The sequence below is a fragment of the Microtus ochrogaster genome, chromosome 1 (genome assembly GCF_000317375.1).
Source record: "Microtus ochrogaster isolate Prairie Vole_2 chromosome 1, MicOch1.0, whole genome shotgun sequence".
In the NCBI taxonomy this organism is placed as follows: Eukaryota; Metazoa; Chordata; class Mammalia; order Rodentia; family Cricetidae; genus Microtus; species Microtus ochrogaster.
The window spans coordinates 23,701,392-23,721,726 of NC_022009.1; the positions used below are offsets into that span (position 1 = coordinate 23,701,392).

Here is a 20,335-nt window from a genome sequence, read left to right on the forward strand (position 1 = left end):
GTCTCGAAGACATCAAGGACTGCGGATATACTGAGCTCAGTAGTAGAGAAGTTGCTAGCATACAGAAAGGCCCAGGGTTCTATCTGCTAACTTCCCCCAACATTAAAATAAATCCCTTAGGATCAGACAGGATGGCTTTTTGATTTTGGAAGACTCATTGCCAGTGGCTCTATGTGGCTTCATGATCGGAACTAGATAAGCTTGTCTGTTTTCTCAACCAGTAAGTAGGATGGGGTGATGCGAAAAGTCCTCAAGCCATTTCTCTACTATATCAGTACTTCTTTGCTAAATAATCTTCACACTTTAGAGACTTGCAAAAGTGACATGTTTCTCTCTGGATCTTTACACTCTCCCTTTTACAGCTGGATTTTGGTGCATACTACAGTTCACTTTATTCCTAGAGCCTGAAGGAAATCAAAATGCTCCCCAAAATTCGTCTGCAGTTTTAAATTCTGAACATATTAGGGCTATATCCCAGCATGGCTACTCACTTCTAAAGCAAATATTTATTGATTTACTTCTCTAGATGTTGAAGATACCACAGTAAAAGCTAGATAAATAAATGCTGATTTCATACTCTTTCATTATATAGGTAGCTTGTCATGGGACTTTTATAACTATCTAGTTATAAAGTCTAGTTTTTATTACTTCTATGCTAGTTTGTAGATGAGTGTTTTACACATAGTTTTCTGTGTTCAAAGGGAAACCCATCCATGGTTTGTGTACCATTATAATATGTTACTTGGTGACTTAGCAGAAAATTTATTTCTTACAGTTCTAGACACTGGGATGTTTACAAGATTCCGGGTGGGATAGTGGTGGCGCATGCCTTTAATCCCAGCATAAGTGATCTCTATGAGTTCAAGGCCAGCCTGGTCTACAAAGTGAGTTCCAGGACAGCCAGGACTACACAAAAAACCCTGTTTTGAAAAACCAGAAAACAGAACAAAGCAAAAAGACAAAGATTCCAGCAAACTAGAAGTTCTTCTGAGGCCTGACTTTGTAGGTGGCAGACATTTCATTCCCTACTCGGAGCACATCTGTTTGCACACATCAGGGAGAGCACATGAGACTGAGTAAGGTCTCTGGCACTAATTCTATGGAACTAATTCTAAGGCACCATGAATATGACCTTATCTGATTACCCCTTAACGGTCCCATTCCCAAATACCATCAGTTGGGGATAGGTCCTCATCATGAATTTTGGAGACTCACAAACACCCATGTCTGGTCTAAGCATAAAGACAGTACTAGCTGCTCACAGTTGACCTGCTTCTCCTTGATGGAAGTTTCTTCCAGGAAACTAGAAAGATATTTCATGCCTATAGCTCTTCGATTATTTCTCCCTTTTTTGTCTCCTTGACATTTGTGTGTGTTATGTTTTATCAGCCATTTCATCAGTGTCAGTAGTAGTGTATTTTCACACTTCCGGCTATTTGACTCTGGCCCCTGCCACTTTTCTGCTTGTGTAACATCAAAATCCCTGAAAGCATGGTCCTCAGACTCCTATTCCTGTTGTGGAAACAGCTGTAACCCAGATTGTCTGTTGGTCCATGAGGGCCATCCTTCGGGGCAGTCAGCCTTCATCCAGTCGTGATGTCCAGCAGCCACAGTGCTGCCTGGGTGGTAGGATTTTTGGTGGAGCTCTACTTTAAATTTACTGAATCATCATAAAGTAGAGCTCCACCAAAAGTTTCCCTTTTGATTTCTAAAACACCCCAGCGCACCCAGCTTGAAGAAAAGTGTATTCCTTGGTGTCTTCTCTCAGGTCCCCCATCTCTCCTCTCTCAGTGCTAAAGAGAACATAATAATTTACTAGAATAAATACACAGTCTTGTTTCTGTGGGGTTATTTTTTCTTCATTCCCCAAAAATATTGGCTATACCCAAAACCAGGACTAAGTGTCCGTTGAGGAGCTACCCAGCATTGCCTGACGTTTCCTGCTTGTTTCTGTGCATTAGTTGATTTCTGCCATTTCTTGTCTTGACTTGGAGTTCACTAGTGGTTTGTTTTCCTTCTGTTTTCTGGGGGTTTGTGTTAAGTGACTAATTCTAGAAATTGGGCTGTAGATTTGATGTTGAGTGGGGAGCAAGGGAGCGATAATGGAGCTTGCTCCCTTCAACCTTGCTTTGATTTTCTCCCTTGTAGCGTTCCCGTCCACTTTCTGCCAGTGATGCAGAAATGAAAAACCTTGTGGCCTCAGCCCGGGAGAAGGTGCCGGGGAAGTTAGGCGGTTCTGTGCTTGGTCTGTCAATGGAGGAGGTAAAGATTATTTCATTTCAGGCCTTTGTGGGTTAGCACAGTGCTCATTGCAAATTTGTGATTCCTAATACTCATGACAAATTCATGTTTTTCCCCGAAAGGAGAAAGATTCTAGATAGAGGTTTCTCCTTAGAAGACATCCTAATGGCATTAATTATTGCACACGTGTTTGCTGGTTTCTTCATGTGTAACTCTGCCTTTGTCTTATAGCCACAGGTTTCAGAGTAGGTGCTCTTTTGTCTTACTCTGTTCTTTCTTCCTCCACCCAGATCAAAGTTTTACGGAGGGTAAAGGAAGAGAATGACCGGAGAGGAGGATTTATCCGCATATTTCCTACATCTGAGACATGGGAAATATATGGGTGAGGTGACTGCCTTTTTTTTCTCTTCTGGTTATACCTCGAGTCTGTAGAATTAGCTTGTCTGTCACTCATTGATATTGCTTCCAATGCGGCGGCTGTCTTACCTTTTTTAAAACAGTAGTTAATCCACAAACCAGCCATGGTGATGCATGCTTAACATTTCCAGATTCAGGAGGGAGAGGCAGTCGTCCCCCTGCTGCATAGGGAAGTCGAGGCCTCCGTGGGCTCCTTGAGACCCAGACTTCAAAGGGAGGGGAGAAAAGACAAACCACAATATTAATAAGTCCAAGAACATGGCCATCGATGCTAATTAACCCACCTATGTATTGGGGCTCCCTCCCCATTTTTTAAGATTCATTTTTATTAATTTTGATTACATGATATGTGTACATGTAGCTATGTGCACGTGACTACAAATGGTCTCATGAGCAGAGACGTTGAATTCTCAGAAGCTGGAGTTACAGACTGTTCTGAGCTTTATGTGGGTGTTGGAACTGAACACAGGTCCCTACCTGTGAGCCATCTCTTCAGTTCTCCCCCCCCCCCCGACATTTTTAATCCGCTGTCTCCCCCTAACCATTCCTCTGCTCTTAATTTTGTTTTTTATCATCTTGATCTGAGAATTTATTTGTCCTCACTGTGTGTGCCTAAATAATACATCGTTCATTCTGATAAGCTCTCAGTTCTAGTTTCCAGACAGTAAATACAGTGCCTCCATTTTAAGTGTTGATTTTGATGGTGGCTTTTGGCAAGTTAAACACCAATTTAACTACTCCACAACCATTACACAGGACACCTCTTAAGTCCGTTATGACCCTTGACAGTCCCCTCCACTTAATCCCAGGCCTCAGGCGTCAGCAGAGCTGCATTTTATGACTGTCTTTGTAACTTATGCACTTGGCTTCTGTTTCTCATACAGTATTATTGAGGTTCATGCCTGTTGTCACATGAAGCAGTAATTTATTCTTTATTCCTGTGTTCTGTTTGATTGTGTTATCTATCACAGTTTCTCTATCCATTTTCCTATCATGGGCAGGTGTGTCCATTATTTGGCTGTTGTAAAGAAAATTCCTATGAGTGTTCATGGGCTGTGCCTTGTGTGCCCTTAAATTTTCATTTTTCCTGAGTAAATGCCTAGAGTAGAATTTGATAAGTCATTGACCAGTGGTGATATACTTTAATGCTTTTACCCAAGATGTTGAAGAGTTCTAGTTGGTTCACTTCCTTACTGTCACCAGGTCCTAGGTGGTAGCAGCTTCTTTCTCTTTCTCTTCTTCTTCTCCAAAGACTTTATTATTGGTTGCATATCTTTACTTTTTGTTCACCCGTTCAGATTTTTATTTATTCATAATTAAATCTTGGTATGTTGTATGTGCATAGGACCTTACTCATTTCTTCTAGATTATCCAGTTTGTTGGCATGTAATTGTTCTTAATAGTTCCTTATGATCAGGATTTAAAGCAATGTGTGTTTGTTTGTGTGTTTCTGTATGGGTTTGTGCATGTGAATGTGGGCACCTGCAGAGGCCAACAGAGGGCTTGGAATTACAGGTTCTTCTGAGCTGCCTGATGTGGGTGCTAAGAACCAAATCGGGGTCCTCTGTAAGTGCTCTTAATTGCTGGATCATCTCTTCACTTCAGCATCCCCTCCTGTTTTTTTCTGAAACAGGATCTCATATATCCGAAACTGGCCTCATGCTTGCTATAAAACCAAGGATGACCTTAAACTTCTAATCTTTTCATTCTACCTTCTGAGTGCTAGAATTACAGTTTTGACCCATTAGGTCTAGTTTATATGGTTTTAGAGATGGAATCCAGAGCTGTGTGCATGCTCTGCTAGATGCAAACTCCTGTAGACAGAAGTTTCTGTCCCTCTTGGTCCTGCAGCCAGTTCAGTCCCAAAGAAACACACAGGGGCTTATATTATAATAAACTGGTTGGCCTATTAGCTCAGACTTATTACTAAACAGCTCTTACAACTTAAATTAACCCATAATTCTTGTCTATGTTTAGCCACATGACTTGGTACCTTTTCTCAGTGAGGCATTCTCATCTTGCTTCCTCTGCGTCTGGCTGTTGACTGCATTTCTGCCATTCTTCCTCCCAGAATTCTCTTAGGCTAATTGCTCCACCTATACTTCCTCTCTGGCTACTGGCCAGTTAGCCTTTTAGTAAACCAATACAAGTGACAAATCTTTACAGTGTACAAGAGCACCATCCCACAGCAGACTGTAACAACAGCTACACCCCAGCCATGATTCTTTGCATCTCTATTAACCAGTGTGATTTCTCCTTTCATCCTGTTTTTTTTTTTTCATTTTTGTTTTCTTCATTGCTTTAGCTGAAGGTTTGTTGATATTATCTTTAGTATATTTTAGAAAAATAATTCTGGGGCTGAAGAATTAGCTCTGCAGTTAAGAGTACTTGTTACTCTTACAGAGGGTCCAGGTTCAATTCCCAGCTCCCACATGGTGGCTCACAACCATCCATAACTCCAGTTCAAGAGGATCCAATGCCCTCTTCTGACCTCCATGGGCCCTGAGCACATGTGTGGTACACATGCATAAAATAAAATCAATAAATAAAAAGTTTTTAAAAATCAAGTCATGCTAGTTGGGAAAAAGGGGTTCAGAGGGGAAAGGATGAAGGATAAGAGGGTAAAGGAAGATGGAGATAATCAGAGCACACATTGCATACACGAGGCTGTCAGAAAGTAAATAAAAATGAAAATCAAGCAAAAAGAAAATACAAGTAAGTAATTAAAGAAAATAACTCATTTTATTGGTTTTTTTGTATTATTTATCTAGTTTATTTCTTGGTTTATGTCATTATGTCATCTTTTGATTAATAAGTTATCCTACCTCTCTATTATTTCCTATTTATCATATATTTTATTTATTGCAAAGTACTCTTCAAAGAACATACTATTTCATGTATAATATAGGGTCTTTACAGCCATAGTACTCCTGTCCTTCTTGTGTTATTCTTGGTGTGTATTTTGCTTCTAAGTCCCCTGGAACTACATTGTTACTTTCACTGGAAGAGTCAGTTGAAATGTAAGGAAATTTAAGTCTTCTCTTTACAATTACACTGCCACTTTCCATACTCTTCTCCGTGTTTCCATGGAAGCATTTCCTCCTCCAGGATTTGACGTTTCTGTGCCGCTCTGATGGCATCACGTTGCCCACTTCTGGTTCTCTGCAGATGCTTTTGTCTCAACATTTGCGAGATTTTCTTGACAAGTTCTAGATAGACTTCTAGGTTGACACTGTTTTCTCTAGTACTTGAAAAGAAGGTCTTTCCATTGTCTCCTGGCATGCTTATTCTTAGGAGGACTCTGCGGTATCTGTGCTGCCCCCACCTTCAGCTTGTGTAAGTGTGCATGTGGGTCTGTTTCCACACCTGTATACCTGTGTGCAAAGGTCAGAGGTCAATGCCAAGTGTCTTTCTTGATTATTTTGTCCTCCTGCTTATTTTATCAGTATATTGTGGGGAGGGGCAGTGGTGTGTGTATATCCCAGCTTGTGTGGGTGTTAAAGAATGAATTGTAGCAATTGATTCTCTTCTTCTACCACTGGGTCCCAGAGGTAGACCACAGGTCACCAAGCTCAGTAGCAAGTGCCTTGACCTGCTGGGCCGTCCCTCTGGCCTGTTTGTTTGTATTTGAGACAGGGTCTCTCATTGATGAAGCTCTTCAATTTGGCCGGGCTGCCTGGCCATGAACTCTGGGTGTCTGTTTTCAAACACTCGGCTCTGATGTTACAGATACGCACACACACTGCCCTACCCTTTGGACATGGCTGCTGGGGAGCCAAACTCAGGTCCTCATGTTACCCAACAGGCACTTACCAACTAAACCATCGCCACAGCCTAAGATTATTGTTTTATGGTTGTTTTACCTGTTTGGCTGTGGTATGCCATGGCCATTTTTTTTGTCTTTAAGGTCAATTTTCTTTTTTCTTAAGGTCAATTTTCATTTGTCTGCAGCGTCCTAACTTCTAATAATAATTTTAGTGAACATTTTATTTCTAGTATTGGTTTTTTTGTTTTTTTTTGTATATAGAAGTCCTATTTGTATTTTTTGGAGGGTTTTTTTGTTTTGTTTTGTTTTTTGTTTTTTGAGACAGGGTTCCTGGCTGTTCTGGAACTTGCTCTTTAGACCAGGCTGGCCTCCGACTCAGAGATCTACCTGTCTCTGCCTCCTGTTTTTTGCATCGTTCTTTCTTTTTACTCATATCTGCCATTTCTGGGCCCGTTGGTTGGCATTCCTTTAGTTTATAGCAGTGTTTCTAACCTTCGTAGCGTTTCCTCCTTAATGCAGTTCCTCATGGTGTGGTGACGTCCCCAACCATAAAATTATTTTGTTGCTCCTTCTTAACTCTAATTTGATATGTTTTGAATCTTAATGTAAATATTTGATATGCAGGATATCTGCTTTGCAACTCCTGTGAAAGGGTCTTCTGACCCCCAGTGGGGTCACAACCCACATGTTGATAAACACTGGCTTATGGGATATACTATTCTATGTACAGTTACTTTGATTAGATGCTATACATTTTAATGCTATATCTTTGGTGTTTGTATTTCCTTGCCTACTTTAAATCCTATTAAAATTTTCTGTTGAGGCACTTGTGTTACTTGTAGATCAGCATGAACATTGTAATGGCAAAGTTAGGGTTCCTTCAATAGGAGCCCAGCATATATCTGCCTGACAAGACACTTTTGGGGTGCACATGAAATGACCCAGCTTTCAAGAAGATCCCTGTGTTCTGGCAGCTGGAACTTAATTTTCAGCCCCCTGTAAACTGTAGCGGTATTTGAGTTACATTTAGTTTTGGTTGTTCTATATTCTGACCGTTGCCTTTTGCTTACCTTCTGCCTGAGCAGATTGGTGTGTACCCCAAAACTTATCGGACCTTTCATTATTTTGGGAATTTTTTTCTCTTGCATAGCCTATCCCTCTTCAGTGCCTTGCAAATCTAAGTACTTTTTATAGCTTTGATCAGGTCTTTTCATCTCAGAGGGATGAGATGGGTGCTCTGGAAACCGCCTGCAGGAAGAAAGGCAGAGAACTTAATTAATTAATTCTGTTACTTCTCCCTAATAAGAATCACCCCCTGTGGTGGCACATGCCTTTAATACCAGCACTCAGGAGGAAGAGGCAGGGAATCTCTGTGAGTTAGAGGCCAGCCTGGTCTACAGAACAAGTTCCAGGACAGCCAGAGCTACATAGAGAAACCCTGTCTCAAAAGGAAAAAAAAAATAAAGAAATAAAAAAGGAATCACCCCCTGTGCCACCATTTGTTTGACTGAAAAAACAGTTGTTTCTGTATTTTGTACACTTTTCTGACTTCTGTGCCTATAGCAGTTATCCTCTTGTGTTTAGAAGCAGAATTGTTTGTTTCCTTGTTTTTGAACATTTGCCAGACAGAAAGTATGTGTTCCATATGATCTTGCTCTTTTTATTAAGCATATTACTAAGATTCACATAGCTAGAGCTCATTCCCTTTGAACCCCTTTCGCTCTAACCTGCATGTTGAAGCAGCTATTTCAATCTTCTGTTGATGGGCATTCGACTTCTTTCTGGTCTCTCACTGTCAGAGATGGCTATGCTGTTGGCATTCTTGAATGTGTCTTCTGGGTGTGCTGGGGGTGAATTGCATCATGCAGCTTTTCTGGAGGAAGTGTTCTCAGAGATAGCATATGACATGTCTCTCAGGTCAGAGGAGGAAGTCCGGGGACTCAAGAGTGCTTCTGTCAAGGAACGGTGTGTGACTGGGTGGACTTGTGCAGCCATTATGTTGGGAAGGTTTCCATTTAGAGGCAAAGGGTCCATGGGAGATGTGGGAGGAGAAAGCTCCTAGGAGACCCGTCTGGCTGGTGTTGCAGAATCACATTCAGCAGCTGTGTGGAAAATAGGTGAATGAATTACTGACACAGATTTTCCAGTTTCTGAAAGTTTACAGGAAGAAATGTGTGCCCCCCCATAGTGATGAGCACAGAAGCACTGAATGCTCCTCTTTTCTCTTGTCCTGTCTGTGCATATGATTTCTTGGTTAGTTTGCTTTTTGCCTTTCAGTGTGACATTTTGAATGTAGTCTATCACCTCTGGTTAATCTACAAGATAATGTTGCCTTCTGTTTTCCAAGTCAAATCCTCTTTTTTATTCTTTGTTTTATTCTATTTATTCTTACTCTAATTGTTTATCATTTACTCCGAACAACCATCTCCTCATTTGGCACTTTAGTGTAGTACATAAGCATTCTGTCAGTTTTGTGCTTGATTTCTGCCTTTTCCCACCTGCACTAAACTTAAGAAATAATTTCTTTCTTTGTCCTGCAGGTCCTACCTCGAACACAAAACCTCCATGAACTATATGCTGGCAACACGCCTTTTCCAGGACAGGTAGGAATTTGTTCAGCTAAATGTCTAGAACTCGATTACAAGCTTAAGAGAAAACATATGTAAAAGAAGGGTAGCAGCTTTATCCAAGTCTTCATGCAGGGCCTGGGGTAGAAAAGGCCTTTTACAAAACCCAGTGTAATAGCTCACTTTCCAGCATGTGTTAACAGTTCTCAGCATTTTGTGATATTTGTAAAAACCCAAAATTAAGCCATAAAAATCTTCTGAGCGGTCTTACTAGATGCCCCATTTCCCTTCTTTCTTTAAAAAGATCCTTACTTAGCACCTTTTGCATGCTGTTTGTCCTCCATACGTCCGTCCCTCCCTCCCTCCCCTCCTTTCCTCCCTTCTTTCCTCCTTTCCTCCCCTTCCTGTTATTCCCCCTCCCTGTCTCCCTTCCTCATTTCTGTAGAAAGGGTCTATTTTGGCTCACAGTTTGAGAGCCAGTTCATCATGTCAGCGAAGCCACCCAGGCAGGAATATGGTGCAGCGGGTCACACAGCATCTGTAGCCAGAAAGCAGAGAGTGAGGAATGCTCTGGGCACTTTTAAATGGTGTCATCATCTGATTTTCAAGCACAAAAGGGTTACTGGATCAGAAGACGAGGAAGGTTCATAAATGGCAGCTGGTAAGCACAGTACCAGGGGAGTTGGGAGCTGATGTTAGCAAAGGCTGGACTTGAGATGGCCCAGCTACCAGGGCCCATGTACCCCTGTGGATGCTTATCATCCATGCAGAATAACCACACGGCACAACAGTTCAGCCCATTATTTTAAGGAAGCACCTTAGTTGTGTGAAGAAACTCTCTCTAAGGATATGTCTTGTTTTCTGAGAAAGTCTTAAAATGGATATCCAGATTCCAGGCGTCTCTTGCAATTTCTTGGTTATTATAGAAACTTGAATTGCACTTTCAAGTCTGTGTATTTTTGCTAAGTAGTATTGAATAACCACTCGCATAGCTTTTGATGACCTTGGATTTGCATGGAAGACAGCCCCAGATCTTTGCATACAAACTGGAGTTTGGACTGAGAACTTTGCCAAGGTTTCTTTATCTGTGCAGGTCAGACTCTTGAGCAGGATGTGTCCTGCTGTATCCCTTGTCAGTGCTCTGACTTTGCACCACAGTTCAGTCCTGACTCTTTCAGTGGGAGTAGCCTCCTTTCTCCCTCTTGGGACTCTCTATGGAATTTTACTGAAACATTCTGGCTATATTCTCCGTTTCCCTTTTTAGTCTTTTCTGTGGTTTCTTTGAGACAGGTTGACCTGGAGCTTCACTTGAACTCGTGGAGAGCCTGCCTCAACCTCCTGCCCTCTGGAAGTAAGATGTGAACCACCGTGCCTAGCTTCTTGAGAGTTCCTTAAACTTTGTCTTCTAGTCTCTAGCTCTGTTTATCATTTGTTGTGATCATAGGCAGGAGTTACTATATTTAGTACCTATTGGGGAAAGTTTGACTTTCATATCCAGGAACTATTTGTACTTTTGACTGACTTTCATGTTTTATTGATGTATTTCTTTTCAAATCTTTTTGTCTTGAAATCTTTTCAGCTTTTTGCACTATATAATGTCTCCATAATTCATTCTTTTCACCTAGAGAACTATTTTTTATTATCAATTAAAAAGGAGTCAACTAAAAAATAATCCTATCTTTTATCATCAAGTACCTGCATGTAATTGGTGAGCCTTCATTGTCCAGGCATGCTTAGAAGTAATTCACTAGCTGCTTAAAATAGGCATCTGCACAGGTTTCCTTCCAAGATCTGTTCTGCTTTAGAACTCACACGGACTCCATGCTTGACACTGGATCTTTTCCATACTTCAAGTTTTCATGAGCGGGGGAAGAAGGCACAGCAGACCAGTTGGAAACTACCAGCCTAGTCATATTTATGAAACATATGTTTGGAGTCAGAAATGTGACATATACTATATGTGAATGGGCATGGTATCATACACTTGGAGTCTTACACTTGGGAGGCTAAGGCAGGAAGATCAGGATTTTGAAGCCAGTGCTACATAATGAGACCGTATCTCCAAAAACAGAAAAAAAAAATATGTCTTATTCATTAGTAAAATATAGCAGTAACCTTGTCAGCCACCTAGGTTTCAGCCAGTGCGTGGTATTTATAGCATTTAAAATAGTTGTGATGGGAAGAAAGTACAGTTCTTTTGAAAGTGAGTTATTATAACCCATTATTATGCTGGGCATGGTGGCGCACACTTTAATCCCAGAACTCTGGAGGTAGAGGCAGGCGGAGCTGGGTGAGTCTGAGGTCAGCCTGCTCTGCAGGCCAGATGGTATATATAGTGATACCTTGTCTTTAAAATAACAGAAATACATTATTGTATATTTTCCTAAATTTGTATGGACAAAATACTGCATTTAATTGAACTACATCATCCAACATAGCATATTTCTGTATTCTTTCTGTAGGTTTCAGCTAACAACTCTTGCTTATAAGCTTCTTAGAATTTTTTATTAGGAAAACAAATTTCCCTGTTTAGCAAAGAAATACCTTTATGATTTATTCTTGGTGACCTTTTAAAGCTTCATCTCCAGGTTTGTATACCAACCACAGCTCAGTCGGGCTACATTTTCTTGCTTTTTCTTCCCTCCTTATCCTGACAGACCTCCCTTTGTTGTGATACCTTCCATTCATCCCTAAGTAGCTCTTGCTGAGTCTTTCTTCCTCCAGGCAGCGTTGCATTCCTGGACTGGATTTAGAGTTCTTTTTACTGACTTTACCTGTTGGCCTTTGAGTGGCTGCTTTCTTGTGTTAGTCGTTGTCAGCACTCAGCACCTATCGTGTGGGAGAAAAATATGCTTTGAAAGAAATGTGTGTTCCTTCCCCATCCTCACATTTCACTGAACCCTTCTCTCAGTCTGAATTGATATTTCCTTCACACATTAAACGGTTCTTGTCGATCTCAAACGGATTCTTCACTCATCTCTTGTGGGCTGGGTGTGTCCACCTTCCACCCCTTCCCACAGCTCTTCCCGTCTACTTGACCAGCTTTGATGGACAGTATCTTACCCAGTGTCCCGTTGTATGGCAATAATCTTAACTCTGAATGCAAATTAGCAACTCGGGGTTCTTGTAAGTGACAGTTATACCCGGACCCATCCCTGGAGGGAAGTGGAGGTAGTTATTAAAATATGCCCTTGGGATTGTACTTAGAGGCCATGATTATAGATCCTTGGAGGTGACCATTGTCTGGGCTAAAAGTTAGTCATCCTGAGTTTTCTGACGCACTCATATCAGGACACTAACAGGGACAGGAAAGTATTATAGGAAAAGATAAACAAAACATCCTGGTGAAAATTTAACTCTTTCACTTGGTTTTCTGTAAATATTATCTATATTACTTTTGCCTTTTAAAAAATACTACAGTTTATATACTATGTGTCTCCATTGACACTTTGGAGATGACAGAGTATTTGATTGAACAAGTTAATGGATTTAGAGCTGGCTTGGAAGTGTGCACAGTAATGAAATGCCAGCAATAGGAGCTTCATGGTGAGCGGTGTCTTGTGGTGGATACATTAACATTGCAGTGATGTTTTAGTTTGGGTTTCTATTGCTGTGAAGAGATACCGTGACCAGAGCAACACTGATAAAGGAAAACATCTAATTGGGGCTGACTTACAGTTTCAGAGATTGAGTCTTTATCATCCTAGTGGAACATGGCGGCATATAATCAGACATTGTGCTGGAGAAGGAGCTTGAGAGTTCTACATCTTGATCCACAGGCAGCAGCAGAAGAGATTGTGTAAAGCCTCCCTCCACAATGACTCACTTCCTCCAAGAAAGCCACACCTACTCCAATAAGACCATACCTCCCATAGTGCCACTCCCGAAGAGCCAAACATTTAAACACAGTGTTCTATGGGGGCTATTCCTATTCAAACCACCATAAATGATGATAAAATTGTGCTGAACTAAGTATAGAAAGTCAGACTGTGGAACACGTCCCACCCCAGTGTTAAATGTAAAAATTGGATGAGAATGGTATGTTTTAAAAGGAAAAAAGAAAAGCCTGTTTAACAGGCATGGTTGACATTTAGCTTGGGAACATCTCTCTCTCTCTCTCTCTCTCTCTCTCTCTCTCTCTCTCTCTCACACACACACACACACACACACACACACACACACACAAAATCTGATTTGTTTCTTTAGTTGTGAAAAGCCTATTTTTGATGAATAGTCTTTGGAACCCCATGAGAAAGGAACTTGGTTTCCTATTCTAAGATTGTTCAATGAAAGCAGAAAGTTCTGTAGCCAGATCTAAGCCCTGAACTCCTGTGTAGACCTTCCTAGCCCTGACCATGGCAGAATATAGAAGTATCATCTCCTGCTCATCTACAGGCACACATGCACACACACATGCATGCACACACACCACATATACATGCAAACACATGCATACACACACATAGGAACATACATGCACATGTGCATGCGCATGACAGTGGAGGTAATTACTGCCTTCACGTTGTCATGAGGAATAATTATGATTTGCTTTATGAGTAGATGGACAAATGTTATTACTCTCATTTTTCTCTGCAGGTTCTTTGCCTGTTCCCCATTTTAGATGTCGAGTCTACTGAAGAGTTTGTGAATGTGTTCCTTATGTGTGTGAACTCTGCAGTGAGTGGGTGGGTGGTGCTCTCTAACCCTGCTGTCCTTTCTACATCTGCAGGGGAAACCCAAGAAGAAGCTTGCTGACAGGAAGAACACGGTAACTAATTTTTCGAAGTTGACAAATTCCTTCCATGTGCATGATGTGCAGCCATGCATAGACCGAACATGCCTTATATAACTCTTTTCAGTTTGGCTCATCATGACTAGCGGCACTATGTAGATGCTTTCTATTGAAAAAGTATTCTGTGGCCACATATTATAAAAGAAGGTATAAGATTTAATTTATTGGAACCATATGTGCATCATTTTAGCCAATAACAATAGATTTGTTGCATGGTGGGGTAAAAGACTCCAAGACCATTGCCATGCTGACTCGGTGTTTATGTTGTGGCTTTGGTATACTTGAGGCATATGACTGGCCCTGCTGGAAGTCAGCACACAGGTAGCTTTTCATTTGGGCAGAGCAAAAAATAGCCAGAGGCAAGACCAACACGGCTTTGCCTCAGTCAAGACTGCCGCTGCCACAGAAACTTTTCATCCTCCACATATCTGCAGGTTCCAGAGATTCCAACTATTTCCATGTGCCTGGTCTGCGCTGTCCTCTTCAGAAGCAAAATAACAAGAAAGACAGTATAGCTACTTGCATCTCGCTTTGTTTTTCATTACGAGTAATTAAAACTTGCATTCTCATCCAGTAACTTAAGTTGTGTGTGTGTGTCTCTGTGTGTACGGTGTGGGTGGGTACCTTTGTCCTGGCACATGTGTAGAAGCCACGGAACACCTTTGCGGAGCTGCTTCCCTTCTTCCTCTTTACATGGCTGCTGGGGATCGAAGTCAGGTTGCCAGGCTTGTACAGCAAGTGCCTTTACCCACCACCCACACCCAAGCCTTTTTGAAGCATAAATTTAACTTTTAAGGAAGTCGTAATTGCCTTTTTAGAAAAAAACTAAAATTAATTACTTGTAGCTTATTTCCAAATGAAAGTCAAAATTTGTTAAGTTTTCTATAACGTTTAGTCAAGGAATAGGCTTCCTAGGTATATTCCCCTCAATTTGGGAGTTAAAGAAAACAAATTTTTAAAAAATCATACAAAAAGAGCATTTAAAAGCTGAGTGTGGTGACTGGTACATGTAATCCTCGTACAAAAAAAACTAACGTACGAGTGCTGTGGTGAGTTCACAACCATCCTCAGCTACTTAGTTTTTAACTAGGCTAGGCTATAGTATAGAAACGCTTTTTCTAAAAACTAAAAGGAAAAAAATATTTCAAATGAATGGGCCTTAGTTTCCAATTTTTAGCTATCATTTCTTAATATTTATGTGGATATTTTGGTGGTATAGGGGATTAAAGAGATAAAAACTGGACTATAGTACTATTTGCTGGAAAGAAGTGTTACTCGATTTAAAAGAATTGAAATAATACCATCATATTCTTGGAAAATCTCAGTATTTGTGCTAGAAAGCAACGCATTTCTAAGTAATCTATGCATATCAAGAAGGATATCACAAAGGACATTAGAAAGTATATTGAAAGCATTATTAATAAAAATAAAGCATAAAATATGTGATTTTTTTCAATGAAAGTGGTGCCTTGAGGGATGTTTGTAGCTCTCTGTGCTTGCATTACACCCTGAGCGCTGAGCTAGGCATGGTGGATGTGCCCACAGTCCTGCTGCTGTGGGGGCTAAGGCAAAGGCTCATGACTTTAAAGTCAGCCTGGGCTACAGATAGCAAGACTGTGTCTCAGGAGAAGAAGAAAAGATGCAAGAAGCAAAGGGAAGACTGAGGACTGAAGTCACAGGTCTGGAGTTCATCTTAAGAAACTAAACAAAGCAGAGTCGAGTAACTAAAAGTAAGTAGAATTGAGAAAGTAAGAAAAAGTGTAAGACAGTTAAACCAAACAAATGGAAAACGAGCAAGGAAAAGAGCACTGAGGGCAGCATGAGATAGAGGGGTGGCGTGAGTGTAGGACCGAGAGAAACGAGAGGGATGCTGTGGAGAGATGCTAGGAACCGTTACTAATAAAGATATCCTGTTATTCTGACAGCTTAGGAAAAGTGGACTCAACTCCTTGCTGAGGAGAGCATTGATGCAGACTGAACAGAGCTGAAGTAGAGATTGTGCAGGGCACTGAATCTAGTCAGAGTATTGTTTTTTTATAAAAGACTTCCTACAAAACAAGGTTTCCTGGTCTCAGTGGCCAGTAAGACACCCTGTCTCGAGGAAATGAGTCAGAGAGTAATAGAGGAAGAAATACAGTCTTGTCTGTTGGTCTATGCACACACCTACCCATACAGGTACACATGTATACATACACTGTGCATGCTACCCATACAGGAGGAGGAGGGGCAGGAGCACAAGACATTCACAAAATACAATGTATCAGTGTACTTAGTAAAATTCTAAAGAATCATCATGCTTTAGCAATGTAAATTGAAATATTTTTTATGCAGTAGACTTTAGTTCATGAACATAAACACTGGGCTTTAATTTAAAGATATAACTTCCACCCATTCAATTAAGGTGACCTAAAATACTAAGCTCAAACTAGGTTAAGATCTATCTATCTATCTATCTATCTATCTATCTATCTATCTATCTATCTATCTATCTATCTGGATTTTTTTTCAAGACAGAGTTTCTCTATGTCACCTTGGCTGTCCTGGAACTCAACTTTGTAGATCAGGATGTCATCTAACTCACAGACATCTACCTGCCTCTGCCTCCCAAGTACAGGGATTAAAGATGTGAGCTACTATTCCTGAGCCCCTGTTAAGCTTTTAGAAGATGTGTCTTTAGAAAAAAACATGCTAGCGTGTAAGATAAAGATACCACATTTGACTACACAATTATCAAATTTGAGCATGTTAGATATTAGTAAATGAATGGCTTGAATGGTACTTTTTAATCAGTTATTAATTCATTATTTAATTGGCTAGATATGTTTTCAGAGCTCTGCAGTTCAGTTTTTGGGTGTATGGAAATAGATAAGTTTGAACATTTCTTAGTTGTATTACTTGGGAAGCTGAGGCAGAGGATCCTGAGCCCAGATTTGAGGTCAGCCTGGGTGGTATAGCGATATTGTCCACCAGAAAGCGGGTGGTGAGATGGCTCAGAGGGCAAAGGCCCCGTGCTTTTTCCACTTCTTCTTTGGATCGGGTCCCACGTCACTCACATCCCTAACTGTGATTTGTCTTCCTGACACCTGGCTTAGGAATTGCCAGCTCCCTTCCTTGTCGCACTTGTCATTCAGAACCTGCTGGGATTAGGCCTTGTTTTCTCTCTGCCACCAGCTCGTGTCTGTGCCTCTGACTCTTAGTTCCTGACTCTGCCCCAGACCTGGAGGGATCCTGCCCCTCTCCCATCTCTGTGGAGCTATACAGATGCCAAAGAAGGTCAGGAGTCTTGGTGTGTCCTCAGGTTGTGGAACAATGGACTGGGCAGACTCCTACTTCCCTGTGAGGCAAAATCCCCTGTGTACCACGACCCTATTTCAGATACCATCTGTTCTCTTCCATTGCTGCGCTGCCAAATTTGCATGTATTAACTATTGTATAATTCAAAAGAATGTTTAAATACTAATGAGAAAATTGTAATTAGCTACAATAAAACACATTTTCTATCTCAAGTGTTAAAATCTTACTGCTATCTCCAAGTCCTTCTGAAGATACAAGGTTTGGATGGCACATATAGTCCCTGCATAGAGTACTAGCCGGTATTACTAGGTGTTCAAAGGTGTTTCAATGTCGTCGTCACATGTTTTTGTTCAGAACACTTAATAAATTCAGGAAAACCATTAATAAAGTCTTACTATTGACTGAAATACTCCCATTTACCTGTGCAACCCCTTTAGTGTTCATGAGGGTTTCCATGACAATCTGTTGTCCTTACAGATGCTCTCAAGGTTGGTCTTAGAATAAAGAAAAGGACTTTACTCTCTTATGTAGTCGAGGCTGGCCTCACACTTGCTGTATAGATGACTTTGAACTCAGGATCCCCTGCCTCGATGTTAAAAGTGCAGGGATCGCAGGCATATGCCACCACACAGTTTAAGGAAGAATGCTTTCTGACAGGCCTGCCTGCTCTGTTGTGTTTCCCTGCAGGATAAATACTGAAGGTGCACCAGAACTGAAGGTGGAGAGCATGAATTCCAAGGCCAAGCTGCATGCTGCTCTCTATGAGAGGAAGCTCCTGTCTCTGGAGGTGCGAAAACGTAGACGACGGAGTGGCAGATTGAGGGCAATGAGGCCAAAATACCCAGGTACCTGCCAGTGAGCATTGAAGTGAATGATCTGGGCCCTGGCAGAGCCAGTTAAGCAGTTTCTTTCATAATGCCTAATGAGTCAGAACTTTCCTGATGACATGAGGTTAGTTTTCCTCTAGGTAATCTCTTCCCGTTCTGAAACTTAATTTTGAAAGGATTATAAATTTTGAAATGTCCAATTCCTTAGTACTTGCTTTGAAAACTGTCCACAGTGAAGTGCATGTTTTGGCTCCTACTCTCATTCCACCATCAAGCAAATCCTTGAGACTTGAGGATAATGAGTGTCCATATTAGTGGGGTTCTGAGCAGTGCTGCCCGCCAGTGATGATGACCTGAAATTGCCAGGCGGCATGAGTATTTTAGATGGAATTTCTCACCCTGGCTGTCTGCACAGATCTGTTTCCAACTGACCCATAGATTGACACCCCCATGCTCCCTTCTTGGTAGAGCACCTGTGTCAGGCAGCTCATTAGTCACTGGGGTTTAATTGATGAATTTTCAAAAGACGGGGTTCCTGTTCTAAGAGGCTTGAATGATCGTCCCCTGCTCTTGTGTCTCCATGAAGGGTACTTTGTTTTTGTTTTTTTTTTAACCCCCTCTGACATCCTGAAGAGCATGCAGGCAAGGGCTTTTGTGCTAGGGATGCCTTTAGTAGTGAGAAAGCCATGGGCTTGATGAGATCTCTCAGCTCCAGTGATGATCACTGTTAGGGCTGCTGGGAATAGAAGGTGAGAGCGATGTGCTTGCTGCCAACTTTGTGTCTCGTTGCTAGTTTGACTTAGAAATGGGTTTTGTTAAGAAGGAAAAAGGATGGTGTTGGGAGAGAGGACATTTTAATCCTTTTCTCAGCAACATTAGTGATTCTTGGCATTTAGTGATTACCCAACCAGCTGAAATGAATATTAAAACTGAGACAGAAAGTGAAGAGGAGGAAGACGTTGGATTAGACAACGAAGACGAAGAGCAAGAAGCCTCCCAGGAGGAGTCTGCAGGGTCTCTTGCAGAAACTCAAGCCAAGTACACGCCTTCGTTGACTGTTATAGTAGAAAATTCGCCCAGAGACAGTTCCATGAAAGTTACCGAGTGGACTAATAAAGGTGATCAGTGCTGCAAAATTGAGACTCAAGAGCCAGACTCTAAATTTAATCTGATGCAGATTCTCCAGGATAATGGAAATCTAAGGTAGGTACCTTTGAGAGTGATGGTCGTCAAGCTGCTTATATCTGACTTGTACTGAATACCAGGTGAATGTCAGTGGTTTCACAGTTTCCTTTGGTAATCACAGAAGCCCTGTGAACTAATGATTGCTTAGACATTGCTACTATCACAGAATCGGAGGGTTGGAGAAGTAACTTGTCCGAGGTTGAGCTATAGTACAGCCCGGGGTTTCATAAGCCAAATAGATGCTTGGTTGGCATCAGTCTCTATGAGTGCAGAGTGACCGAGAGGAGGAACTCAAGCAGTTCAGGCTTAGCATGTGAGACCTTCCAGGAGCTGGGGTCTCCCCCATAAGGACACGGAAAGCATCATGTGCAAGGGGATCTCTGAACCAGTCCTTCCTAAGGATTAGGAAGTGGCGGGTGAGTGCTGAGTAGGTAGACATGAGTGGCACAGAAGTGGTGCAGTGGTTATTCCTGCAGTCCATCAGCAGACATTGCTGCGTACCTGCCCAGTACCAAGACTATGCTGTGCCCTAGCACATTGCTGTGGGGAGCAAGGCAGCCCTGGGGAAGAAGGACAGTAAACAAAGAAACATGGTACTCCAGACAGCAGAGAGTGTCTAAAGATGGCAGTGGTGTGATGGTGGGAAAGCAGGGTTACTACGTGCTGGGAAGAAGGACAGTAAACAAAGAAACATGGTACTCCAGACAGCAGAGAGTGTCTGAAGATGGCAGTGGTGTGATGGTGGGGACACAGGGTTTCTACGACTGTGCTGGCCGTGCAGGAAGAGGTGAGCTTTGCCGTGAATGTGTGTGAGGAGTCAGTCCCGCCCTCTGCCAGGAAGCCAGCAGTTCCAGGCAGAGGAAAATGAGGGCCACTGAAATGGCACAAACCTTTGTGTTCGGGAAGTGTCCGCCTGAGGGAATTGGAAAGGTCAGGAGGGGGTGCTAAGAACTCTACATCCCCAGCAGACACTGTTAGATTGCCTAGGGGCTGTAGAGGAGCTGACTTTGGTTTCTGGGTGGTATTTAAGCCTCTACACAATAGTCAGACCTTGTTTCAGAAAGCAAATTAAGGAAGAAACTCAGTGTAGAAAGGAGACAGTTAGAATTGTCCAAATCTGGGAGATGAAGCTGTTGGTCGGCGATATTACAGGAATGAAGAGATGAAGATGGGCTTACGCTGTTTGTGAGGTAGGAGTGACAGACTAAAGCTCTGCATTGGCTAATGTGACCCCATCCGTAGGCAG

At 41.8% G+C, this 20,335-nt stretch overlaps 1 protein-coding gene across 9 annotated transcripts in view; it reads left to right on the forward strand.

The window, feature by feature from the left end:
* Ttll5 (tubulin tyrosine ligase like 5) overlaps window positions 1-20,335 on the forward strand; it is a 256,735-nt gene that overhangs the window by 72,736 nt on the left and 163,664 nt on the right. For 8 of the 9 annotated variants that reach the window (XM_005343377.3, XM_026780184.1, XM_026780181.1 and 5 more), the window contains 6 exons: window positions 2,149-2,262; window positions 2,532-2,623; window positions 8,965-9,027; window positions 13,721-13,759; window positions 17,765-17,922; window positions 18,801-19,107. In XM_005343377.3, the coding sequence (XP_005343434.1) occupies window positions 2,149-2,262; window positions 2,532-2,623; window positions 8,965-9,027; window positions 13,721-13,759; window positions 17,765-17,922; window positions 18,801-19,107 (773 nt within the window). Of the gene's footprint in view, window positions 1-2,148; window positions 2,263-2,531; window positions 2,629-8,964; window positions 9,028-13,720; window positions 13,760-17,764; window positions 17,923-18,800; window positions 19,108-20,335 lie in introns of those variants that run through there. The other variant, XM_026780198.1, reaches the window with a different exon arrangement.